This window comes from Tubulanus polymorphus, chromosome 8 (genome assembly GCF_964204645.1).
Source record: "Tubulanus polymorphus chromosome 8, tnTubPoly1.2, whole genome shotgun sequence".
NCBI lineage: Eukaryota > Metazoa > Nemertea > Palaeonemertea > Tubulaniformes > Tubulanidae > Tubulanus > Tubulanus polymorphus.
Genome location: NC_134032.1, coordinates 523,633 through 551,390, shown reverse-complemented (window position 1 = coordinate 551,390; position 27,758 = coordinate 523,633). Strand labels below are relative to the sequence as shown.

General features: G+C 40.1%; 3 protein-coding genes across 5 annotated transcripts; 2 read left to right on the top strand and 1 right to left on the bottom strand.

Moving 5' to 3' along the window:
- Positions 1-1,443: 1,443 nt before the first annotated feature.
- LOC141909637 (uncharacterized) lies at positions 1,444-4,413 on the bottom strand. Of its 2 annotated transcripts, XM_074800170.1 has the most exons (3): positions 4,130-4,413; positions 3,243-3,885; positions 2,820-3,133 (listed from the first exon to the last, which is right to left on the bottom strand). In XM_074800170.1, exons 1-3 carry the CDS (start codon positions 4,406-4,408, stop codon positions 3,126-3,128), a joined length of 930 nt encoding a protein of 309 aa, XP_074656271.1. In that variant the 5' UTR covers positions 4,409-4,413; the 3' UTR covers positions 2,820-3,125. The 2 variants fall into 2 exon arrangements, with proteins under 2 accessions (XP_074656270.1, XP_074656271.1); XM_074800169.1 differs by having other exon boundaries at positions 1,444-3,885.
- On the top strand, positions 2,775-10,164 carry LOC141909638 (protein LKAAEAR1-like). 2 transcript variants are annotated; one of them, XM_074800172.1, is made up of 7 exons: positions 2,775-2,906; positions 7,224-7,349; positions 7,459-7,541; positions 8,205-8,276; positions 8,737-8,794; positions 9,329-9,451; positions 9,902-10,164. In XM_074800172.1, the coding sequence occupies exons 2-7, from the start codon at positions 7,317-7,319 to the stop codon at positions 9,959-9,961; spliced, it is 429 nt and encodes a 142-aa protein (XP_074656273.1). In that variant the 5' UTR covers positions 2,775-2,906; positions 7,224-7,316; the 3' UTR covers positions 9,962-10,164. The 2 variants fall into 2 exon arrangements, with proteins under 2 accessions (XP_074656273.1, XP_074656272.1); XM_074800171.1 differs by lacking the exon at positions 2,775-2,906 and adding an exon at positions 6,000-6,489.
- Positions 10,165-15,584: 5,420 nt separating this feature from the next.
- Positions 15,585-26,676, top strand: LOC141909590 (dolichyl-diphosphooligosaccharide--protein glycosyltransferase subunit STT3A-like). The gene is made up of 14 exons (XM_074800064.1): positions 15,585-15,655; positions 15,867-16,001; positions 16,559-16,741; positions 17,328-17,473; positions 18,164-18,361; positions 19,287-19,397; positions 19,967-20,047; positions 20,996-21,305; positions 21,871-21,953; positions 22,782-22,952; positions 23,397-23,585; positions 24,284-24,503; positions 24,884-25,072; positions 25,752-26,676. The coding sequence occupies exons 2-14, from the start codon at positions 15,896-15,898 to the stop codon at positions 25,895-25,897; spliced, it is 2,133 nt and encodes a 710-aa protein (XP_074656165.1). The 5' UTR covers positions 15,585-15,655; positions 15,867-15,895; the 3' UTR covers positions 25,898-26,676.
- The last annotated feature ends 1,082 nt before the right edge of the window (positions 26,677-27,758 follow it).

Genomic DNA, 27,758 nt, shown 5'->3' with positions numbered 1-27,758 from the left:
CCATGATAGAAATCGAAGGTCGAGAGATAGGAGGGGATGTGGCTGTTTGGATGTGCATTCCCTTCTTCAAGGGGAGGGATGATCACCAATGGGACATCTTTTGATACTAGAGTGTTTACTTAGTTTCTGGTCAGATCGACAAATTCAAGTTCTTGAATTACTCGTTTGATGGCGCTAGTCAGAACCGGAAATTTGAACCTAAATCCGCCATGCTCTAGTTCATTTGCAATAAAAATCTCTCGCTTCAAGTTTTCAATCAGCGATATTTTACTTACTATATATCGTCACGCATAATCCTTTGAATATGTTATCCTACCGTTACGTTGGATATGATAAAACATCACTGCAAAGGCTAGAAATCACTATAAGTGTCCTAAAATTATCAAAAAACATTTTACAACGGCTGAAGATGTAAAGACTGGTTGCCAGGTATCACATGGTGGCAGCACTTGACGACCCAATTTCGATTGTTGGTTCGAGTCCTTGTAGTTTTCATATTTTTATTATGAATCTACGAGTGTAGTCCTTCAAAAATCAATTTTATTTCATAATATTATTACATATTTATCAGTGTTGCCTGCAATAAATTCACCTTAGAGTCTTGAACTCAACGACAAAGTGATGACACCCGGCACCAGTCATTACTTCCGTAAGCTGCTTCGAGCGTCATCGCTTGATTTGTGAGTTGTGATTTTTTGTAGTTTTTTGACATTTCTAGGGATTTTTAGCGTTCAAAGTGAGGTTTAATCGAATTCAACACATCGTCAGGATATCATACTTAAAGGATTATGCGTGCCTATGTATAGTAAGTAAAATATCGCTAGCTAAAAACTCGAAGCGAGAGATTTTTATTGCAAATCAACTAGGCCACTAGAACATGGCGGATTTAGGTTCCAATTTCCTGTTCTGACTAGCGCCATCAAACGAGTCATTCGAGAACTTGAATTTGTCGATATCCTCTTTAATCAACTCATCGTGAACGATTACGGAATGATTTTGATATTTAGAAATTTTCATGTGGTTTTAAATTAACGCTTGCTCAATTAATCCACTGGTTACGTCTGAAGAAGTTTGCGGATATTTGAAATGAAGATCCAACGCCCCTAAACGGCGGTGTACCCGAAGGATGAATTGAGCAATTTAGAGAATTTACCTGCCAGAAAAACAGTTCATTCCGATATTGAACCAGTGCATACTAGTTATTGGTACGTTTATGAAAATGTCACAATAATAAAAAAAACACAATAATCACAATAACAACATCACTATTGATGAGCCAATAAATTATGAAAAAATAATTTAATTTTCTAAAATCGTCATCTTAGCGAATTGCTGCTGTAACTAGGTAACGAAGAAATGTATGTAATCAATTAATTAATAACTTTATTTACTTCGATTGTATTTACATTAAATATTCATACAATAGGTTTTATAATATGTACATGTAAATTCAATATCGTTACAATGATGTAAATATAATATGTAAGAACAAAACATTCATGGAATTAATCAATTTTCAATCCTTCATTTCAGATAACGTTTAGATTGTACAATTCTATCAAACTTAAAAGATGAGATATTTGAATTAATTTTCAAGATTAGCCTAAGTGTATTCCTTGCCAAATGAAAATGAAGGTGCTGAAAGTTTATTTTTAGACTCGTACAAAACCGTCGCGACGCTTTATCACGATGAAAAACGTGATATATCGCGATTTCCCGGCATAATTCGTTCGATATATCGCGTTGATACCGCGATAACTTATCACGATAAATCGTGATACGGATGATCACGTGATACGTATGCCAATTTATCTGATTTAAAAAGTAAAAACAGTGTAAAACTGTAAACAGTAAATATTGACCCACCAGGTGTAGCCCGCGATTTTCATTTTCTATCTGAATGATAAGTACCTAGATATTTATGATAAACATAAGTTTTTATCGATCAAGAATATTGAATTGATATCAAACATTACAATATTTACATTAGCTCATTGTGTATTTTACAGATAATCTATACTATAAAGAGGAATCAGCTTTTTAATATTATACATTACAATATTTACATTAGCTCATAGTGGATTTTACAGATAATCTATATAAATAGAACATTTAAATGTAGCGATATGTCATCTCTAGTTATGATATTAATAATTATTATAATAATTATTCAGCTTTTTATCGAAATAATACATTGAGAATATCGAATTGATATTATACAGTCCATTATTAACATTCTCCAAAACATAAACAGATATGATTATAAAATATCTTATAATTGTTTTCGTCGCAATAATGTTGGGAAATAATAATTGACAGTTCATCGGCACCTGCAGCGCCCTCTATCCGAGCAATATTTACGAGTAGCTTATTTCATTGTATACACGCTGTTCTGGAACCCTAGAACCGGTTTAGACTTCGGTTCTAAATTTCGGTTCAATTATAAAATCTCACTGAGTTCTGTTTATTTCTGTTATCCCAGTGATTGATAACTACAGTGTCACTTTTACATACTTTATGTATCTCATATGTCACACTGTCTGTAGAGTTCAGTATTATACGCGGGTGATCTATAAACCCCTGATTATTATATCTGATACTAATAACAGATCCTCTGTTAACACAGGGATCAGAGTCTACCGATATTAATACATGATCATCATTAATAACACACGGGAGTCCTGCACTTGGAAAAAATGTCAGTCCACAATCGTTCATATAAATAAAACTGATCAGTTCTGCTTCTGGTGTTAGATACATTAATCTATGTGTATGCGAACAGTAGATAAACATACGTCCCCGCGTGTCGACATCGAAACAGTTGATAGAGTAATATCCATCCGGGAGCTGATATATATTCACTTGGTTTCTACGGATTAAACCGTTAACAGGATTTTCTCGTAAAGGTAAAACATGAACGTCTCTTCCTGACTGTATATAGATATTGTAATCACGGATTATTAGAGTTCCACAGTCTCCAGACAGGAGATCAGTGATATTTTCTTCAAACAGTTTATGTTGATTTTTATATTTTCTCAGGATGAATTTCCTATTTTTCTTTACGAGTACAAAAAGATACCCGTTACTATCAGTAGCGAGTCCTTTTACGCCACCGCCATCAATCTTCATGTATCTATCAAATTCATCATCATCATCATCATAATAATCATTTATGCAATATATATAATTAGTGGCGCTGAACTTGGCACATATAACACGTGACTGTTCACCCGCATGCTCACCAGGTAGTGACGTCACAAGGTCGGGCATGAAGTCTGTATCTACCTGTTTAATGAACGTCAATGGCGCGCATTCTACACGTAGCCGCGTGACGTCATCAATATGTATCTCTAATTCATCAATTCTCCTTTTGACATCATCAGTAATTTTGGATAGTTTTGCCCCCATATCATCATTGATATTGGTCAGTTTTGCCTCAAGTTGTTGTTCAGTACAGAACCGGTTCAGCCTCTCTTCAGGTTGTTGCTCAGTACAGAACCGGTTCAGCCTCTCTTCAACTGTTTCTATAGTGTGTTTCAATTGACAGAATTGATTTTCTAAATTATCGTGAAACTGTCTGACATGTTCTATAAAAGAACTATGTCGTTCATCAATGTCTGATCGAACTGTTCGGGTTTCACTGATCGGCACACCTACTGAATTTACTTTATACAAATTATGTGCAGATGCCTGGTTTGAAGCGATCACATGAAGCCCCGACACTAATGAATGCGGGGCTTGTTGAAGATGTGTTTTTAAGTTTCGCGCGGTTTCATCGTCTGAGCATTTAACGATAAACACATGAATCGCTGGACAGTGATTAAACCCGATATGATGATTCGGTATCTCTACACCAGGGGGCGGTTTCCTCCATTCCAATTTCACCTGAAATTGAAAGAACGTTATTTTACTCTCACATCGCGGAGTCACAGTTATACCTAGCTAGTAGACCTGTCGATGATACAGTGTCATCCAAATGCATGCAGAAGTCTTTGATTTCCAATCAAGTACAATCAAGGTTGTTTTGAGACTAATTCTTGACCTTCAAATTCATCAAATCGGGTCAACGATTAATTAAACATTTAAATACAGAAATCAGATATTTCTCTGGGGTCGGAACGATGTTTACCTCGTCAAACGGCATCATTTGTACATTTATAACGTGTTCCGTATAGATCGATTTCAGTTCACATTTTATGTGGTTCTCTAATTCTTCTGTCCACATCTGTATCGGTAGTTGTAATTGATCACCAGCAGTAGCGATCAGATCACATTCTAAATCAAACAACGGTTGAAAGTAATAATTCTGTATTGTTCTGTAGTCGTTGTCGGGATCCGACCAAACACCGATCTTGCGACCACGATAAGAAACTGCGAGCTCGAATCTGTATGTAGAGTTGGACGCCATGTTGTTTTTGGGCGTTTTCTCACTGTAGATTGTGCAGCCGTGACCTCCTCACGCGCGCGGGTCTCACGCGTCTTGCTATAAACACCTCGCGAGAATGGTGCAAATAATAAAATTGAAAATCAAAGCATTTTTGTCTCATAAATTATTCAAAGGCAGATTCTGTTTTGCAGGTTACTTTAATATACTGTCAAACAATCTATTATCAAGTATCATGGTGGATCGTCTGTTGTCCCTACCAATTGAGTTTTTAAATAAGCCTAGAATTGAAAAATTTTGTCAGAATGGAGACGAAGTTCACTGAATTTTTAATGTAAGTCCATCCATGAACTGAGAACAGTTTATTCTCAGGTATTATTGGCAAAGATGTATGATGAAATTTATACAACTGTATATTCTTGGATAGTAATAAGACACAAATCTTGCAAGATTTTTAGCGGCTTATTCAAAGGTCTCTAATTGTAAGCCACGCTCCCTGGTATCAATTATTACTTGTACATGTTTTCATATATGTGTTTATATATTTTATTATTTTGTTACTTTCTTTTTGTAAAATCTCTATGTACCACTTGAATGTAGTACTAGTAAATAGATAAACTAAAACTTAAGCTAAACTTAACTAAACTAAATAAATTCAAAATATCACAAGCCCGCGTGCTATAAAGTTAAATACACACCGCACTGATAACGGTACACGAAACAGTATACAGACGAGGGATAGACATGGGATCCGTTAACCAAAATCCAGCGGGATAAATCCTACAGATCGCCTCGGCCATTTCCCCCAGTAAAACTTGTTTCAGTACAGGCTGCGAGGCTGCGTGATGCCCGTGGTAAGAGGGTCGGTAGCCCTTAAGGGTCGCTGACAAGGGATTGCGAAGATGAACAAGGCATCGGACGCTCTTGAATGACGGACTCCGGGGCCTGACAGTCGACTACGATAGGGTAGGACCACGCTGCTCGTCATGAGATACGGGTATTTCTATCAGTAGCCTCAAATTGTCTGCGGGGACACTGTACAAAACAGTTTGGACAAATCACCTCGAACGGTTCAGCATAACATACTTGAAATATGGAAAAAACAGGTAGTAGTGTCGGCTAGGTTTTAAACTTGAGGGCGAGTTCGGTTTACATTTGATATCCGAGGAATGTTTGGATGAGTGGATTCTAAATTCGTGATTGATACTGACTACGCCCGGCGAGCTATCGCTACTACTTCGTCAGCTTCACCTGGAAGTGTAGGTGACGCAGCTCGGTGTGCGGCTTCGTCGAATGAATGAATCCCATGCGGTGCTTAATAGTATTAAGTCTCCCCTCAGATTAACTCGCTACTCTACGAATCCTTTAAACTTCGATGTAATCTGCGGTTGAGATATTCGAGTATTTTATCCGATTCTAACTAGAATTCGAGACAAATCCGGGAATACTCCTAGGTGACTTAAAGGCGAAGTCAATCGGTAACTTTAAAAAAAAACATTTTAGATTGCACGGGACTAGTCATCTTCACCCGTCAATGGATGCTGTTCCCCGAACCCCTTGACTTCACGAGTCGTTGGAGTCGTCACTGGCCGACCAGAATCCGGTCGTACCAATCACAGCGCTTGTTACAAACGACATTAGGCTTCTATTGGTTTTCCCGTTAAATGGACCAATCAGCGAACGTTTTACTGAACAAGGAAGGATTTCGCAAATCGATATATGACGTCATGCGCACAGCGCCAGTAATGAAATCACGCTTCGTGAGGCCAGGGGGCTGGTGGAAGCAAGTTCGGGAGTGATACCGGACCCCTGGCAAGCGAGGATGGGGCCAAGTTGTTAATCTCGAAATGCTTTGAATCATATTTTATGAACGCGTCCGCCGTGTGGAATTCCAGGCCCGCCGCGGTCGGAGGCATCCAACCGCGAGCGCGGAGGCTTCCCCTACTCGCTCCGCAGTGTGTGGATCCGGTTGCGCTGGGAGATCAATGTAAACAATATTCTGATGAATGAATTGTGAATCCCGGATTTTATGATCGAATGTAGAAACTAAGAAACGATATCGGGGAAGTTGGTGTCAGAGTGAAACCATGTCAGATAAACATGCAGTAAGTTTATTGTCAGCGATCACACAATAATTACAGAGAACAGTTTGATTTGAAAAAAAAAACTAACAAAAAAATCAAATTCAAACTTCATTCAATTCAATTCAATTGCATTATTTCATTTGACGGCAAGAAGGAAATACACAATAATGCAACAAGATCAAGGATGCCTTACTTATCAAGTTACCTAGGTAGAAAACCCGGCCCTTACTTTTGGCATACAAAATTTATAGGAAAATCTTAATTTAAAACATGCCAGTGGGATTCCATTCCATGAACCTCAGTGCCACTCCATGATTTGAAAGTTTAACAATATGTCTCCATGTCTACCAACTGAAGTTTGGTACGTAGGCATGGAAACATATCGTTAAACTTTCAAATCATGGAGTCACATCTCTTCAACCCCTTTCAATGAAGACTTTTTGGATATCCTGCAATACAGTTTCAAATGGATTAAAAAGTGATGATTTAGGTCGACTGCCTGTCCTTTCTGGTCCTATTAAGACCTTTATCAGGTATGTACCACCAAAACTGACTGAGCTAGGCCACCCGGAGTGCTCTCAAGTCAAGTGGAAAGATGCTATCTGCTCTATTTTTTCTATTTTCCTCACTTACCCCCTTGAATTTTGAGTGTAAATTAGCCAATCAGAATGAGTTGTCGGCAAAATAGTGCTAACTGGAATAATGCCGCATCGGGCGAAAATGTCATCTGCCAAATATTAATTTTCTGTTTCTAGGATTCTAAGGAAACCTCCGGAGGAGGGAAGGACAATAGAGAGAAATTTGTGGCGCGGAATTGGAAATCGGTCAACGCATCGGATTTAAAGAAGATGACGCCACTTCAAAAAAGTCGATATCTAGCTGTAAGTTTTATTAAGCCGGCGGGGTGGGGGGGGGGCTCGGCGTCTCTCGAAGAGTCAGTTCTACGATTCTCGTTTAGTCTCGGATATATTTCAAATTTTCTATTTACAGTACGAAGATCCGCCTAAATACATATCAGAAGCTCAGGCGCATTCGTCTAAACGGTTGACGGACCTAAAGAAGAAACAAAAAAAGTATGTGCTTGTCAACTGGCTGGTTTTTAATGCGGCGTGCATTAAGCAAAATGTTTCCGCTTAAGTTTGAAAGTTGTCTACCTCATTGAAAGCATGAATTTAAGGCTTAAAAAATTGATACCTTAGACATTGATGCGGCCAGCCGCCTATCTACCCTATACACTACTTATTTTAAAGTCGTGATAAATTTTACCATAGCAGACCCGGCCGTTATAGATTTCTGCTGAGCTAAGACATTGACGCCACCGGCCGCCTATCTACCCTGTATATTACTTAGTCAAGTACTGTACACTACTTATTTTAAAATCGTGATGAATCTTACCATAACAGACCCGGCCCGCTATAGAAATGTGCCGATCACAAAATATATTATATTTAAGAAAAATGACCCGGCCGCCACCGAGAAACAAGGCATCATTTTTGTTTAGCCTTAACGATTATGTTTATTATTGTGCTTACGTTTATCTGTTTATCTTAATACTGATGTTTAGTGAACTGATTTAAGATTTGTAGGAGTGCGCTAGATAAAAAAATAAATTATTATTGTTATTAATATTATTATTGTAATTATTATTAAGAGCAACGTTTAAGTGTAAGTCATGTTCAAACTTTGTCTCAAGTACTATCAGAAATACATCGATTTTTGATTCTCCGTAATTTCAGAGACAATCCGCCGTTACAGTTTGACGTCGTGACTGAAAAAGATAAACACGACAAATTAATCGGTCAATTGAAGTAAGTAGAAAAATGAGCCTAATATAAACAAACAATATTTCAGAATTCTGTCACCTCCGGATGCATTCCGAGCGTTGATTTTAATTTTCCACACATCCATCCACAATACTTCGAAATAAATCTGCTCTTGTATCTGGTGTCTGTCTCGAAAAAAGCTCCACTTAAGCGGTAACGACAGTAGGTTGAATCAGCGCCTGTTTGGGTTTAGTTATCATTTGGATAAGTCGTCACATTATTGAAATCATTTTATATTATGAGTCTAGATTTGTATCTCTAATTTAATTCACTACGTCTAAGTTGTTATTTGGATAAGTCGTCAACATAATAATCATCACAACTACGAAGGCTTATGCTAGTTAACCGCATGAGTTTGTTGGGGATTTTCAAGTTTCTCAATTACTAGGATTACAGGATTTTCATGTTTTTTAATTACTATTGTTTCTTCCCTCGTGTGATACAGGGCGGCTGAAGCGAGAAACCGATTGAGAATCATGCGACTGCGATACACTTCAAATCGGGTGAGTTCTAATCTGTAAATTGAAAATCAGCATCTGTTGAATCTCGGACACTGCAGGGTCTGATCTAAGGAATAAGAACCACTTGCGCGGTGGCAAGCATATCTGAAATTTCGCTTGCCCCCCTCCAAAAGCTACTTGCCCTACACAGGCAGTCCGATTGGTGGCACTATAATCCGTTGTATCGAGTGGGAAAAAAGCAATTTGTGACATAAAATTGCACTAGCCCGGGGGACAAGTGATAATGATAACCTACTTGCCCTGATGAGAATATACTTGTCCCGGGCAATCGGACAACTGCTTAGATCGCACCCTGGGACAGTTGCTACAATTTTAGCTCCTGTTGTATTAGAGCCTTCAGTTAGTTACCTAATCATCGGTGGTAAGCTTTTATAATCGGGTGGGCTTATACCAACATTAGGGATGTCTAAATATCCGATCGTGAAACTAAACCACAGACAGGTTACTGACTACAGAGCCTTGTGGTGAATTTCGGAAAGTTTTTTTAAATAAAAGTCTTTTGCTTATTTTCTGCAGGCGCAAGAAGTGAATCACCTGATTAGCTGTCAGCCTTCTGCATTGAAAGCGGTTCGTTTACAGGCATTACTGCCACCTTACAGCGACTTGGAAAACCGGCCAGATATAATGGATAAATTAGATGTAAGTTCAATATGGCATCCCTCTCAGTCCGGAAACCTGCGCACCTCTCAGGCTAGACCCTGCGCCCCTCTCAGTCCGGAAACCTGCGCACCTCTCAGCTTTGAACCTGCACCTCTCTCCATCTGGACCCTGCATTCCCTAGTCCGTACGCTGCACCCCTCAGCCTGGATCAGTGTTCTGTCTTTAAAAAAACAGATGGTCCACACTTCACATGTGTTCAGTACTTCATCTGCGACATTTACAATTGAAAATGAACTACAAACATCAGACATTAGACATTTTATCAGCGCACTTTCAAAAACTGATCGTCCACACTTCACATAAAACTGGTGAATGTTTGGAAAGGTTGCTGCAGGCAGCAGATTGACATCAGCATTCGAAAAATAAAATGGTTTTGTCTTTTAGCGAAATTTTAAAAATGTCTTTTCCTTGTTTCTAATTTCTCCACAGCGACAACGTGTTGAATGTTTGCTCGAAGATTCGCAAGGTTTAACGACACATCGCACGTGACTCGTGACTCTGTGAATAGCGTCCGAACTCAATGCATTTTCTATAAATCTTTAATAACGTTTTAAGATATAAGTTTTCTGGAGTCTGAGGAGGTATTTGGTTTCACAGATTCTCATTCACCTCAGTTTTCCAAGACATTTTCTGTACCGTCCATGTAAAATAAATTCATGCTTGTAAATGTAGAAAACGTCTGGTGGAAATATAGAAGTATAAATATATAGAATAGCATTGCTTGTATTTTATCAGTGATTTAGTGTTTTTACGCGTTGTAGGGGCATAGGCCATCTTCGCACGTCAAGGGATTCGAACCCACTACGCTAAAGCTGTTCGCCGAACCCCTTGACCTCACGAGTCGTTACTAGCCGACCAGAATCCGGTCGTACCAATCACAGCGCTTGTTACAAACCGACGGTAGACTTCTGTTGGTTTTCCCGTTAAATGGACCAATCAGCGAACGTTTTACCGAACAAGGAAGTATTTCGCAAATCGATATATGACGTCATGCGCAACAGCGCCAGTAATGAAATCACGCTTCGTGAGGCCAGGGGCTGGTGGTAGCGAGTTCGGGAGTGATATTGGACCCCTGGCATGCGAGGATGGGCATAGGCCTACTGTATACACTTCGTCGTCCGTCCGCCTGTCTGGCCCAATTTCTGTTATCGAAGTTAGTCGACTATACATGAACTAAGTCAAACTGAATGTCAATTAGTCGCAGAACTATAAGTCCAGAAATGCAGCCGATATCAGATTTTGTGCCATGCTTCCCAGAGGGCTATGCGTCTTTTTGTCATTTTCAGATGTGAGTACGAGAGTACGACTTGCCAGCACTTTTCGTCCGACAATTTTTTTTCTATATAGACTGCAGACAGAACAAACTCCTTAGCATCAATATATAACAGAATAAAACCATCGTAAAAACAATATAAAATAGAAAAATTAGTCTAGGTTTCACAAGAAATTGAACATAAAACTATGTAATTAGAACGGCCACATACATATATGGTGAAAAGGTGTTTTCAAGTTCAAGATTAGTCGCATTCGCTGAACTTGATCAATCTTTCCAGACTTTTTTAAACCGGTGAAACAAGTTTCCGTACCCGGTAACCAAGCAGATAATATTGATTAACGTATTAAAACAACATTCTGATTAAATCGATCGGAAATATTTTGATTAACGGCCATTTTATTCAAGTCAGCTGCACCGCTTAGTTTTGATTTACAGTGAATTACCCTTGTAATATTAAAAGCAAGATGGTATTCTAAATATTCAAACGTATTCAACATGAAAAACTCTAGAACATGGATACGGCAAAGAAATTCTAATTGCAGTCCGACCCCATCAGAACCAGTTGGACTCTATATAATACGAATTTGAGGAAAATGGTCGATTTCAATACCCGATTTCGTTGGACGTTTCACTGTGTGTCATTGGGGATCCGGAGGGGGTTTCAGGGGTCGTGACCCCCCCCCCCCTGTTCAGCTACCAAAAAATTTTTAATCGATTTCGTTTAGGAATGTACTGAGACAAAGCGGGCGGACAGTACCATAATCGGTACCATATCATCTTATGTTTGGCCCAAACAATATGCCGTATAGGCGGCCCCCTATCATTAGAGATTTTAGTTGGCAGTTTTACATTAACATTTTTTTTATCAACCCCGTCCTGGAAAACAATCCTAGATCCGCGCCTGATGTATAACCTCATATTTTACCTGTAATCGAGTTTTCAAAAGCTAAGAAAAAGAATTCGTTTTAGAGTCCATGGTTGGGAACTATTAGTTACAGCTCATTCGACTACAAGAAGATTTTAATATAAGTAGTTCGTTGTTTCGCGAAGAGTGAAATCTTTATCGAGATCTGCGGAAACACGACCGAAACTTCTCAATAAACTTCTCAATATAGATTCTTGTCTTAAGCCGAAGCTGATTTATTTCTATTTCTGAAGTCGTTGCAGGCGCCTCAATGTACAATGATTACACGTCAGGTGTTGAACACGTACAACACTTGTAGCTGTTTGTTGTTGCACTTCAAAGACAAAGTCTCATCGAATATTGGCTTATGTAGAGCCCTCCACACAAACAGAACGGGGAGGAGGGGGTAGAGGGAGAGGGAAGAGGGAAATAGAATACGATTCAAAACAGTTCGTTGTACGACTACTATTTCTCCAACCCGTCACTCACTGATCGTATCCTGTGTGGACTGCAATTCTCGTCTCGGAGTAAAACTTTTTATTCCCGATATATCATCTGATACATCTACAGCAAAATGGCGGGCGCTCACAGAGGAAAGATCATTGAATGGTTATGTGTGGTGTTTTTAACTTCATCAGGTAAGGAATACATCATGTACACGTATAGGCCTAGTCCATTCAACATAATTATACACTATCATTTAAAGATATTATATATATGGTACTGGGTCCACAGCTCTGAACGCAAAGTATCCATGCAGTCCCACTGTTCGTCAGCCAGTTCAACAGTTACTAGTCCCACTTCCACATTTAGACGTGTAGTCCAGTTTCTAGTGGATCCAGTTCCACAGTTGTTAAGCCAGTTCCACGTGCCCCAATTTCACAGTTGCAGGTCTCAATCCAAATTTCATGTATACGTATCCCTATTATTCTATTCTATGTGTTTATTTCTGTTTTCTTGTTTTAAGTTTTGTAAATTATAGAATTTTATTCTATAATTATTCTATGTTTGGTTAGAGAGAAATAGGCCATTTTTCAATGAACTTTGAACTGAATTTTTAGACTCCTAAAACTGTGGATTATCACGGCACTCACCAAATATACAATACTTTCATCCTTCTACTCGGATATTGGTTTAGTTTTCATAAATAATTGATTCATTTAAGAGTTCATTTAGATTTGATTAAAATGTATAGAAGAAATCGAACCGCGGTACAACCGAGTAACCACTAGCGAACCTGGCGGATCCTCGCCTGCCATACGTGGAATCCTCGATTACCACAGTAGCACTGCTGGTACCCCATCGATTTAGAATGCATTTATGTACATGTATTCGGTTCTTTGATTTGACATTTGACCTTTTATCGTGTCATTTTCCTGGTTTTACAGTAAACAGTAAACTGATAGGCAAATGGTTGCTGACTAAAACAACCGGACTACAAGACATATCTGGCAATAACCATAACGGAATATCACAAGCCCCCGGGTACGGACCAGGTCCAACTGATAAACCTCAAACTGCCTTCAAATTCGACGGTTCAAACGCGATTATGATCGAGAACTCTGACGGAAAATTAGACCTCACCGGAAAAAGTTTTACGATCATGTTCAACATCTACGCGTCATCGGGGTCGTTCGATTTGATCCGTTGGGGTTCGGGCAACTCCGACCTGAAGTTATACAGCACCGGCGGAAAACTTTACACCTATCCCGCTAGTACTTGGGTTTCGCGCGAAGTAAAAACCAACAAATGGCTTCCTATATCTCTAACTTATAACGCTGGAACCAAATCGATGGGACTGCGTATCAGCGGCACCACTACACTGTACGGTGCAAAATCGTTCACCGCTTCGGGCAGTATTCACATCGCCACCGAACCTGCGTCAGTGAATCGTAACGGACAGTTCACTGGTCGCATGAGTTGTTTGATGATATTCGACGATAAAAAGTCGCTCGACAAGATGGACCCAATAAACGATCAGTGTTTATCAGGTAAGTACGTGTAGTGGCGAAATGGACGAGGGAGATAGGGAGGGAGAGGGAGAGCGAGGTGAAGAAGGAGGGCGATATGGACAGGGAGGGAGAGGCAGAGGCAGAGGCAGAGGCAGAGCGAGGTGAAGAGGGAGAGGGAGAGCAAGGAGAGGGAGAGGGAGAGGGAGAGGGAGGTGAAGAGGGAGAGCGAGATGGACAGGGAGAGGGAGATGGAGAAGGGGAGGGAGAGAGAGATGGAGAGGGAGAGAGAGATGGGGAGGGAGAGAGAGATGGGGAGGGATAGTGTTGGAGGGAGTCGGTAGAGAACGAGGGGACCGATTATATGATATGAAATATCAGTTTATTTTTTTGTTTTTTAATCAGAACTGGAGGCGCCCCCTATTGTGCCTACGACGACTACGCCGACCCCTGCGACGACTACGCTGACCCCTGCGCCTACTACTGGACCTACTATTGAGTCTACTACTGAATCTACCGCAGCTGCACCTGCTGGGCCTGGACTGTGTCGGTATAGGAAGCACGGAAGTGGACGAGTTGCCGACTCCTCTCGTGTGCTCAGAATGACCACAGCTCGTAGTCGGGCTCACTGCGCTGAGCTCTGTTGTAAATCTTACCCTTCGTGTAAATCGTTTCGTTTTCCTAAAATCAATAGTAACAGAATCTGTTCATTATTAAACGTTACTAGAGACGAATTCAACGATAAATTCACGTTCAGTGAACTCGATACGTATTTCACGTACGTTCTCATCGAGGACTGAAGCGCCTCAACAGAACAAAACAATAATTTTTTCCATTTTTGGAAAATCCGCATCAATTTACCAACCGTTTTCGTCGTTCCTGCCCTACGCTGTAATACTGTGTAAACTGTACAGAAATACATTGCATTTCAATGAATATTCATTACATATATAGCAATGCTTTTAAATTAAGTGTATTTAGAAGTAGATCTTAGGTAGAGAGTCTAGATAATTCAAAATCCATAGCAGCAAAAATAGAACAAATCTCATTTTGTAATGAGGAATTATTTATTGTAGCGAACGTTTTCGGGAGTTACATTGTCCCCTCGTCAGGCATAGCGCAAGTGATTAAATTTACATATCGTACTGGTATCTATATAGAATAAGACGAAGCTAATTACAAACAATTTCAAATTACTGAATGACAGGATAATTATAATACAAAGATAATTAATTACACGCAATCTAAATTACTGAGTGAAGATATTTGACTAGTAGATGAATTATCTAAAAACCGAGAATGAATCCAGACCCGCGTTAAGTGTATTTAATGTATATAATCATGATTATTTGTCATTAAAGAAATATTTCTTTGACAAGAAAGTTTATTATTATCATTAGAAATTCTTGTATATTATTCTATCTATTTCGCATTCCTATAGAGACAGTTTGTTTAGGAGGTGCCGTAATGCATTAATTATTGTTTCTCGTTGTCATGTTTTCACATCATTCCCTTAATTTCCCCTGTTTTTATAACGGTGTTATCTTAAGTAGTAATGTGTAAAAATAAAGTTTTGGATATTACAAACAACCTGGTTCTCGTTGATTCAACCCTGTTTTCAGATTTTCAGAATTGTCAGGCAATCCGGCCCGCAAAACGGTATTTAGTTTGTCCATTGTGACTGGCAAGCGAGTATAATGTTAGTTCAAATTTTTCCCGCTATCGTTATACAATGGGGCAGCACCAGACGGTCAAGATCTGATACTCTTTCTACTGCGGGCAAATAGTAAATCATCGATTCTATCAACGCTATTAAATGCTATATCTAAAGAGGCTCTTGTTTTGATAAAGACTATCAAATAGCTGGTAGATCGTTACTGCGTCCTATAATAAATCTATCGACGTGGCACTGCCCTGACAAGAAATAAGTTTTCAACTTATCTCGTACCGTTTTCTGACCAATCACAGAGCGCGTAACGTGGCTACCGGAACCGGAAACCGGTGGACAAGGAATCGCGAACTTCCTGATTGTGGAGTCGGTGAAATTTTTGCTGGTAAATAAATGAATTACTTGTCGTCGCTTTAGTTTTTTTCGGTACTACAACTCCTTATTGCTTAGCTAGGTACTGGTGACGTGTTGGTGGTGAGGCCTGTACGATTACACCAACAGTGAAGTTCTGGCGCCCCAGCTCAGCATAAAAATAGACAATTCAAATCATCAAACCTCCTCCCTCAAATAAATCGTTTATTTTGTGTTATTTATAGATTTTTGTCGATCGCGTTCAGCCGACGAGATGAAGTCATCGATGTATAAGACTCCGATGTGGATGCTGAGAATGTCTCACGAGAAGCAGGACATTCTCCTGAAACTGATGATCCTCACAATCGGATGCATTCTCTGTAAGTAGTAGTTCGAAACCCTCTAATCCCCCCGACCATAGCAGTGTCGTCCGCTGGAATTTTCAAAGGTGCAGTATTCGGTGTATGACAATTTGGCTGAAAAGTACACGAAAAGTACAGAAAATTTAAGCTTAACCCTTTCAGTGACATGACTTGAGACTAAAAATTAGAGATGATTTCAGTAATGTGACGACTTATTCAAATGACTACTTACACTTAGTAAATTGAATTAGAAACGCGACTTAAGACTCAATGATTAAATTGACTTCAGTTATGTGACGACTTATGACTTGCACTTAGTAAATTGAATAAGGAATACAAACTGGAACTCAAAAATAGAGATGACTTCAGTTATGTGACGACTTAGGCCTATTTAATCTAACGACTTAACACTTTAGTGAATTCAATAAAGAGATGACTTCACTAAATGTGATGACTTACACTGAATTAGAAATACAAATTGAGACTCAAAAATAGAGATGACTTTGGAAATGTGACGATTTTCTTTTGAATTTAGAAATCGCTGCATGATTTAGTTTGTTGATTTATTTTTGTAGCGTTTTCGACGCGATTGTTTTCCGTGTTAAGATTTGAGAGCGTAATTCACGAGTTCGATCCGTATTTCAACTATCGCACGACGCAGTTCCTCACCACCGAAGGGTTCTATAATTTCCACAACTGGTTCGACGATCAAGCGTGGTATCCACTCGGACGTATCATCGGTGGAACTATCTATCCAGGTAATGTATCCACCTCATCTCGGTAACCCGTATAAAAAATACAGTCGACCCCCGATATATCGCCCTGCCATATACCGCCTTCCCTGCCTACCACCAGGTTTTCTCAATGTACATCTCTATACAAACACAGTATAACACCCCCGCTTACCACCAAAATCGTTCCGCGCCGATGTGGGCGGGCGGTATATTGGGGGGGGGGGGGATTGACCGAACTTCATTAAGACATAACATGTCTAATCTAGAAAAAAAATATATTGTATTTGACAAATTTTGTAAAAAAAAAAACACCTGGAAAACTCAGGGAATTTGGTTATAGTAGAAACGTTGAATAAACTACACATGCTTCAGTTACAAGTGAGCGACTCCCGGAGCAGGTTACTTTAAAAACTTTCCCCCGGGGAAGCCCGAACTATCACGTGACGGATAATTCGAATGGGTCCGGGCGATCCGCGGGTATGCCCAGACTCGGAGAAGATAATCGAACGCGCTATTAGGGATTTTGTAAATTTGTGGAAAGTTTTTAATCGAATCGAGATCTGGATCCTCGGTTTCCATATTTCACTCGTGTGTTTTATTTTCAATCTAGGTTTGATGATCACATCGGCGGTGATCTATAAAACGTTACATTTCCTGCATATAACGATTGATATCCGCAACGTTTGCGTTTTCCTCGCTCCATTGTTCTCCAGCTTCACGACGATCGTCACTTATCATCTCACCAGAGAATTGAAGGTAACGTTACCGCGCGGGGCGGGGGGGGGGGGGTTCCCCGACGACGCCTTGATTCCTCGGAAAAAACTCCTTGTAAAAATCACAGAAACGTTTTTCGAGGTCCTCGAGTATCCTTGAATTTGAGCAAAATGCCCGGAAATCCTTGAATTTCGAGAAATTGGCAATTAGAAACTTTTAAGGTTTTACGCTTAGTTAGTAGTACGTTACTAGCCGCGATCACATGGAGATGATTTGGCCCGGGCCAAATTGGCACGGATCAGGCTCGGGCCAAATTTGGCCGGTGCCTAATTAGAGAGCTAGTGTCATTTATATAGCACAGGCACCCCAAACAGAGTGCAGTTCAAATGCGTTCCAAATTCGGTATTATTACTTCCAACCAATAGCTCCATTCCATGTATCAGTCATCTCTCCCTTTTGAGAAGTAACACCGAACAGCAACTAGGTGCTCAGGAGTCCTCTATCAGGCCAGGGACCCATTTACTCCTGGGTGGAGAGAGGCAGTGAGGATAAGTGTCTTGCCCGAGGACACTACGGGGTTCGAACCCACGACCTGGCTTCCCAGAACTGGCTAACCACTCGCCCACGCCGCTCGCAAGGTGCTACTATTTTAACTGACCTAGAATCGACAATGTAACAGTTGTTCGAATATTGCGTCTATTGTAACGCTGAGTTGTATATGATTATTTGTAGGACGCCGCCGCCGGACTGGTCGCGGCTGCTATGATCGCGATCGTACCCGGGTATATTTCTCGTTCGGTCGCCGGATCGTATGATAACGAAGGTATCGCTATTTTCTGCATGTTGCTGACGTATTTGCTGTGGATCAAGTCGGTGAAGACGGGTTCGGCGTTCTGGTCGGTTCTGTGCGCGCTCGCTTATTTCTACATGGTCAGTAACGTTGAAAAACTTATCAAAATATTACATTCATATCGTGTGAAAAAAGTTTAGTCATCGTTTGGATAAGTCGTCAAAATCCTGAAGTCGTCTCTATTTTTCAGTCCCAATTTGTATTTCTAATTCAATTTACTAAGTGTAAGTCATCATTTGATAAGTCGTCACATTGCTGATGTCGTCATTTGAGTCATTCAAAGACATTCAAAATAATTGTTGTCACCCTGGGTCCAGTTCCACAGTTCTGAGTTAAGATTTGACTCCCGAGTTAACTCATTGAAAATCAACTAACTTAAACTCAGAGTTAACTCCAACTCACGACTGTGGAACTGGATCCGACTAAATCAGATTTGACCATGTTTTGGAAGACATTAAAAAAAAAAAAACATTTGAAATACCGTCATGTCGGTATCAACCTGGAGGAACTACCCCTTGCACATTATCACTTGTTGAAAGTTGTCACATGCTGACGAAATATAGTTTTCAATTTCATCGAAGATATATGAATGAACTCAAATTATAGGTTGATAATAAAGATGTCTCAGCAGATTGATACCTGTCTTAACCCTTTCAGTGCTGACTAATTAATACCCTGTTGTGCTGAAGATAATTTGAAAATTCTGTAAAATTCCACCCTAGTGTGTTGAATAACGGGAATACCACTATAGTGCGTCTACACAGCGGCGCAGTGTATTGTTACTAGTATTTCACAATGTTTGACAGGTGCTGCCATCTTTCAAGAGAGATAATTACTAATTACATCAATACACCGCAGTGCGGTGTACTAGCAAAATCCATCACTGATTTATACACCGCACTGTGGTGTAGACGCACTGAAAGGGTTAAGGGCTAGTAGAGCCGTCTCTTATATTCGCTAGTAGTGATTATATATATATTTAATGCGTTGTTGTTGTTGTTGCAGGTGTCGTCGTGGGGAGGATACGTGTTCCTCATAAACCTCATCCCGTTACACGTTCTGCTGCTGATGTTGACCGGACGATTCTCTCATCGTATTTACGTCGCCTTTTCTACCGTTAGTTTTACGCTTCGTTCGTCTATCGAAATTTCTAAACATTCGGGATGATTTTTTTTATGGGGGGGGGGGGGCTGCAGTTTATCAAAATAACAAACGGTTTTACAAGTGCTCGAAACTCGGACTTAGATTTGCGAAGAATGCCCAAAACCCCTTAGATTCTGAGAAATAGGCAAATAGAAATCTTTTTAGGTAGTTGTGCAGTAAACTACCCCTTAATTGGTAAAGTTGGGATCAGGGGCTTCAGTTGATCAAAGTTGGTTTAATCAACAGATAGATACCATATTGACAATGAACTTTTAATAGTCACTATGTCAGGGTCCATAGCGGTCCTTGAAAGTCATAGAATGGGAATCGGTCAATTCAAGGCCTTGAAAGTCATGGAATGGCCTCTAAAATCATTGAATCATGTTCCTGGTCCTCGAATGGCATCTGCCTTCCACGCGAATAGATTTTAAGCTTTTGGTCTCACATAATCTATTGTATAAGCCTGTGGGCTAACTTAGCCAAACCGTAAAAATGTTTCACAAAGTTTCCTTTTGAAATGAGTATTTCTGGTTTATTTTTAGGTATACGCTATCGGTACTATTCTATCGATGCAAATCAGTTTCGTCGGATTTCAACCGGTTCTATCCAGTGAACACATGGCTGTAAGTACAAACTTTCCATGACAACTTAACCCTTTCAGTGCGTCTACACCGCATTGCGGTGTATAAATCGGTGATGGACTTTGTCGAACACAGGTAGATATAAGTAACTAATGATACACTGCACCGCGGTGTAGATGCATTTTAAAGTGGATGCCTGTTATTGATGCACTTGGCTGGAATTTTTCAAAAATTTTCAAATCATCTCCAGCACTTAAGGGTATTAATTAGCCAGCACCGAAAGGGTAAATGTCACCAGATGTCGTGCCTTACTGTTGGATTTACTTTGGACAGTGGGACCGCTTACCCGAAAATCGGGGAAAAAGCCAATCTTCCCTCGGCGGGGATTCGAACGTGATGGCGCACTAGACCGGTAGTGCAGGTACAATGCGCAGGTTTGTCGCATGAAAACTTGCATCACCAGTAGCTGTTTTTGTATATTGGCTGAGTGTAGCGATGCCATCAGGTTCGAGTCCCTGTCAGAGGGAAAAGTCTCATTCACCCGATGAAACTACTAAACACTAGAGGAGAAAGCTTGTGCTTCAAATAAACTTAGTTAACCTTTAAAGTACTTTTCTTGTTGTATTTATTCTGCATTCAGTTACTCTACGAATCATCTTATCGTCTATAAATGAAGAAATCCCACACTTAAAATTTAAAATCATTGAAAAATTGACTAACAGCCATCATCAGGTGGAATGATGATGGCTCCCACCCGATGATGGCTTCCACCCGATGATGGCTTCCACCCGATGATGGCTTCCACCTGATGATGGCTTCCACCTGATGATGGCTGTTAGTCAACAGCCGAAATGTTGTGATTTCAAAAAAATCGATTTGATTGTATAATTTTAAATTCGAAGTGTGGGATTTGTTCATTTATCTACAGTATACACGGATTATAGTGTTTATTCGACAACTAATCTTAATCGTCTGTCTTCCTATTTTCAGGCGTTCGGCGTTTTCGGTTTGTGTCAGATTCACGCGTTCGTCGACTATCTTCGCTCGCGTCTGTCGGCCGAACAGTTCGAGACGTTATTCCGCAGCGTGGCGCTCGTGCTCGGCATCTCGGCGACGACGGTCGGCGGTCTGTTGACGGTCACCGGTAAGATCGCTCCGTGGACCGGTCGGTTCTACACCCTGCTCGACCCGTCGTACGCTAAGAATCACATTCCGATTATCGCGTCGGTCTCCGAACATCAGCCGACGTCGTGGAGCTCGTTCTACTTCGACTTCCAGATGCTCGTTTTCATGTTTCCAGGTACGTACACCAGGGGGCGTTAGCGGGCTTTCCGGCGTTCCTTCCGAGTCCTTCTTTTGGAAAAAGTCCGGACAAACATCATCTTTGTCCTTCTTTTTGACTGTAAGTTTGTTTGGAAGTGAAAAACTCTTTGTCTCGGTGAAGGCATCGCTCAAATGCTTCCTTATGGGTCCTCATTTTACGGGGAATTACTTCTTTCTCAGTCAAAAAATCCTTCCTTCTGGGTCAGAAATTGCCGAAACAGTCCTTCTTAGTGTTTCTTTTTATCCTGTCCTCACCGCTGGAAACCCTGGTTAGGCTATTTTCACCAGGGGGCGTTGAATAGTGGAATCGTCGGGTTGTTCGGTATTTCAGTGCTTGCGATGACACTGGTCAACTAGGCTAAGGGTTAGATGCTAGTTATGATTGCCGGTGATGTCACTGGTCACCTGACCTCTGGTTAGGTACTACGTCTAGGCTAAGGGTTAGATGCTAGTTATGATTGCCGGTGATGTCACTGGTTACTAGATTTATATGCTAGTGATTCAGAAGAAACTTAAGCAATGCGTATGATTTCATATTTCAGTCGGTATGTACTTCTGTTTCAAGAAATTGACCGATGCAAACATCTTCATCATCATGTATGGAATGACCAGTATCTATTTTGCGGTGAGTTTTTACAATTCTTTCATTTACGAGTTAAAGTGGATTTAAAAAGTACCTGGGTCCAGTTTCATAAAAAGGTTTAACTCTTAAATCGGTTTAATATCTTCGTTAATTCAGTTTATCTTAAATCGATTTAGGCCTTAATCATTATTGTGAAACTGGGCCCTGCACTATATGGTCTGAACCTGTCTCTGCTACAAAGTATCATTATTATACATGCCTGTCCTGAGGCCCAATTGCACAATCATGGTCCATGACTGCGCAACAGTTTAAATTTGGTCAAAATTGGACCGGACACAACAGATAGGCACTCGGCTTGGATAATTGACCCTGAAAATTTAGGTTGACATTCCCTAAAAAAAAAACCCTAGAAAACCCCTTGAATTCTGGAAAGACCAATCAGTAGATAATGGTAAGATACATAAAACATTAGGGCCACCTAAACTGCAGTCACTCGCTCCAAGCACTGGTTTTGAAAGTGTTCATGGTCCTCAATAATCAAGTGATGGTTCAAGATAAATCTGCTGAGTTGTAGATAAGGAGATTAGTTACTAGTATTTCACTATGTTTGACAGGTGCTGCCATCTTTCAAGAGAGATAATTACTAAATACATCAATACACCGCAGTGCGGTGTACTAGCAAAATCTATCACTGATTCGTGCACTGCGGTGTAGATGCACTGAAAGGGTTAAGAAGTTTTCGGACTTAAGTGACAATTGTTCAACTGGGTCTGAAATATCCCCAATAACATAATGAAACTCGCATAGAAATCTTCAGTGTAAGAACCGTGTAGATAATCAATACAGTTGTTCGTTTGATTTGTGTTTTAGGGCGTCATGGTGCGTCTGATGCTCGTGCTCGCGCCCGTCATGTGCATCGTATCCGGTATCGGTATTTCGTCCATCTTGACGACGTACATGAAGAACCTCGACGTATCGCGCCGCGACAAGGTCAAGGACAAAAAGAAATCGGAAGACTCGTCGTATCCCATAAAGAACGAGGTTTGTGATGGATCGGTTTTTATCGGCAGGGTCTCCGCCACTCGCGCTGATTCCTTGAAAACTCCTTATTAATGGAAAATGTTTTTATGTAATGCTTGAAACTCCATTAATTAAATTGAAAATGCCTGAAACTCCTTCTATTTTGAGACATGGGCAATTGCATATTTTAGGAGTTGTACAGTAGCCTACGCCTAAATGGGTGCTATAACCAATTTGGTGATTACTAAATTAGAAAGTGATTTATAGTAGTGTAAAGGATTATAATTGTTTAGAATCACCAAATTAATGGTTTACCAAGATAAACAATTTATAAGGAGTCTACTGTAATTGGGACACAAAAGTGATGCAGACGCTTCCTTGAAATATGAAATATTCTCTTTTAAAAGATCCGTTATATCCAGTAACGCGCGATCTGTATTTCGATTTATGTTTTCTCGTTTCTAGGTAGCGACCGGTGTCATTCTGTTGTTGACGTTGTTTTTGATCACGTATACGACTCATTGCACGTGGGTGACGTCGGAGGCGTACTCCAGTCCGTCGATCGTCCTGTCCGCCCGCAGCGGAGACGGCGGTCGGATTATATTCGATGATTTCAGGGAAGCGTATTACTGGCTGAGACACAACACGCCGGAGGTGAGCGAGTAGTTTCGGTAATTTACGACGCATAACCAGCGTTGGTCTTTCGTCGCAAATTGAAGCGATTGAAATTTCTAATTGACAAATTATGAATAGTTCGACGAGCATAGGCTGCAATGTCACCTAAACAGTTCTTCTGATAATACTTGGTTTAACAATTACTATCTGACAGCCTCCTATGCATCCAAAATGTCCGACTAGAAGTCACCTTTGATTTTGTGCTTGTAGGTTGTCTATTGTATTTTATTCTACTTGAAGATTCTAGGACAATTTCGCCCCCGGACAATTGCCCCCCGAATAAAATCCTTTTTGATTGGGTTTAACACTACCTAAATACTTTACTTAGAAATTCATTTGTATAATATTGAATATAGATTAATAAGATATAGAATTACTGATGTTGTGTGCAGATCAAAAACTTCAAATCAGTCCTTGAGTTATAATAATTCACTTACCAAATTAAAGGAAACTAGTGTTAAGTGTTACTTTAGCCAATCAAAAACTTGAAATCAGTCCTAGAGTAATTAGCTGCACTAATTAGCTAGAGTTAGTTCGCTTTGTCTAATTAATTAGAAGTAAATATGTGTTACTTCAATATTAAAAAAATTTAATTTGGGGGGCAGATGTCCTGATACTCTACTTGAATTGTATCTCGGAGACGTTAATGATGTACGTGTGTTTAATTTATCGATCAGGATGCTAAAGTGATGTCGTGGTGGGATTACGGTTATCAGATAACGTCGATGGCGAATCGAACGATTCTCGTCGACAACAACACGTGGAACAACACTCACATATCGCGCGTCGGCCAGGCGATGGCGTCTCCCGAGGATAAAGCCTACGAGATCATGCGCGAACTCGACGTCGACTACGTGTTAGTCATATTCGGCGGAATGACGGGTTATTCATCGGACGGTAAGTTACCCGGACTCGGCATCCGTCGGAGCGCGAGACTTTCGATAAACAATTGTTCTCTCAAAAACTGATCATCCACGCTTCACATGTGTTCAGTGCTTCACCCGAGATATTTTCAATTGTAAATGAGCTACAAACACCAAATATTTTATCAGCACACTTTCTAAATAGTGATCAAGGCATTTCGCTATAAAGATAAATGACAGTTAATGGGTGATTCCTGGATGGAGATTGATACCTACATTGGACTGGCCGAACTATGAGGGCATAAGTTATGAAAATGATAACTGGCCGAACCACGGCGAGTTTTACTGTAGAATTGTTTATCCTCTATTTTAGTACAGACCATGACAATAATTCCGGGTATTCTTCGATTTCAGATATCAACAAATTCTTGTGGATGGTTCGTATAGGTGGCAGCACCGATCGCGGCAGTCATATTAAAGAGCATGACTATTACACGCCGCAGGGTGAATTCCGTATCGATAAGGAAGGCTCGCCGACGCTGCTCAACTGTTTAATGTATAAACTATCGTACTACAGATTCGGTTCCGTTTATACGGAAAATGGTAAGTATCGCGAGTTTCAACGTTTATACGGGTTCATTCGTGCAGGGTCGGATCTAAGGAATGAAAGCCACTTGCTCGGGGGGCAAGCGCATATCTGAAATTTCGCTTGCCCCCTCCAAAAGCTACTTGCCCTACACAGGCAGTCCGATTGGTGGCACTATCATCCGTTGTATCGAGTGGGAAAAAGCTTTGTGACTAAAATTGCACTAGCCCGGCGGACAAGTGATAAATGATAACCTACTTGCCCCGATGAGAATATACTTGTCCCGAACAATCGGACAAGTGCTTAGATCGCACCCTGTTTATTATGTACGCATAAAATTTGCTGTAAGATACTAAGTATAGAAGTTGTTCAGTAGGCTACCCCCCCCCCCCCCTAAATCAGTACAGTTGGAACCAGGAACTTTTTTTTCCTGAGGTGGTAACCAAATTAGAAACTGGCTTTAGTTAGTGTAATGGATGAAAATTTGCTTTTAAACCATCAAATTAATGGTTTACTGAGATAAACAGTACTGATTTAGGAGGAGTACACAGTATTTGGGATTTGAAAGTGATGCAGACGCTTCCTCTAAATTTCCTCCTTTTAATGTCCTCATTCGTACCCAAGAACAATCGATCTGTTGCGACCATTTTAAAATTCAATTCTAAGACGAGTTTTTTACTTGTTTTTACGTTACAGGCAAGCCGACCGGTTACGACAGAGTGCGAAACAAGGAGATCGGCAATAAAGATTTCCAGTTGGACGTGTTAGAAGAGGCGTATACTACTCAACACTGGCTCGTCAGAATTTACAAAGTTAAAGATTTACAAAATCGCGGCGCGTAAAAAACCACGAAACCGAATTTTATACGAACGTAGAAACTGTGTAGCAAAAACGACTGAATTGTTGGGAGAGAACTACTTAAAACTATCCTCAGATATCCAGACACAATTATGAAGAATTGCTGAGGGAAACTTGATTCCATTTTCAAAACTAAGAGAGAAGTGACGTTTAGACTCAATTCTATGAGACATTTTCAAAACTAAGAGAGTAGTGACGTTTAGACTCAATTCTATGAGACATCTTCAAAAACCAGAGCCGTCGGAAGGAATTTTTCAGTGGCGAGGCTTTTTTGTGAAGGGTGGTCTGGGGGCCCTCCCCCTAGAAAAATTTTGAAAATTCAATCGCCGGAGATGCGTTTTGGGGCCATTTCACGGTCTCATTCACAGAAGCATGAGAAGTCGAGAGTCAACCACCTAGTACAGAGAACGACGAGCTGCTACGCGGTACAGCCTGCTTTTGAAAAATTTTTGTTAAGCAAAAAAGTGGGGCGGCTTTGGCCGCCCCTGCCGCCCCTGTCCCGACTGCCCTGAAAACTAAGAGAGTATTGACGTTAAGACTCGATTCTTCAATGAGCCTATTTCAAAAGTCTCCTCGTAATTATTGTGGCCTTTGCTGATAGTCACTTGTCTATAGAAAACCAACTATCCAGATGATATTTTGCTTGACAGTTTTATTCTTTTTGCTGAATATTTATTTATGAAACGAACTTGCGACAAACTCTAGAAATCTTTATAAACGCATTCATAGAAATCTTGAGCTTGAGAAAAATAAAACTAATCCACAACGAATTTGACTTGTTCTTCTTGTTAAATTTTTTATGGTGATTTTTTAAGTGCATGGATCTTTCGGCGCGGCCTGGAAACTGTGGAGATGGGACCCTAGACGGAATTCCCAAGTCGAAAAGCTCTTTCAAGTTAATAGGTTGACCTCATTGGAAAGACACCAACAACTTGAACTAAAAATTTGAGTTTAAATATTAACGGTATTCCTGTGGGGCATAATAAATGTCCAGTCTGTCAAATTTTGCTTCAAGTTGCTCCTAATCTAAGAATTCTTATCCAATCTTTCTGAAACTTTGCATGTCGTATCTTCCTAATCTATGGACCAAGGCCTGCAGAAATGTAGGGTCATGTAATCACCAGGGTAAATTTGATTTTTTTTTTTAAATTGCTTTCAGTCTTAGATATTCTTATCTAAAAACATTGTCTCTACGTTCAGATAATAGAGCTATACTGAATACGATTGTTGGAATAAATTTGTTAAAAATTGAATTTGAATTTAGCAGTTCGCCACGGCTGACTATCGCACCTATGCATATGTGTCATTCTGCAGAATTTCCAGAACCTGCCCTGAGTGAATCTATCTTGTCAAATCAGATTTGATTTTCCTAAGTAATTTGCTGGGGGTCTTGTTGGCCAAACAAATAGATCTTAGTTATTAAATGCCTGGTGCAATGGGACGTTACTTAGAAATTCTACATCTTAAATAGTTTTTTTAGGACACGAGCGAAAGACGGCTTAACGTTAACATAAACGAATCGGTCGATGAATTTTTCAGATATTTTGCTAGAAATAACTGAATCAATCAATCTATAATAACTTGTTTGTTTACCGAGTAATCATCGTACTTTACAATAGTAATACAAATGAAACCACAAAATTATTTAAAATACCATCGCAATACAAGAACATAAAAACACTGTAAGAGACATAATTCAATGGTAAAAGCTCTCCTAAAAAACGTTTTGAGGTTGGCGTTTAAAAGCATCGACGGATTCCCGAATACGATAAAACATTCCATCTCGTTCTTTTACTCATTACAGCCTAACATGAATCTGGAAAGGCCCAGCATGAGTTACATTAG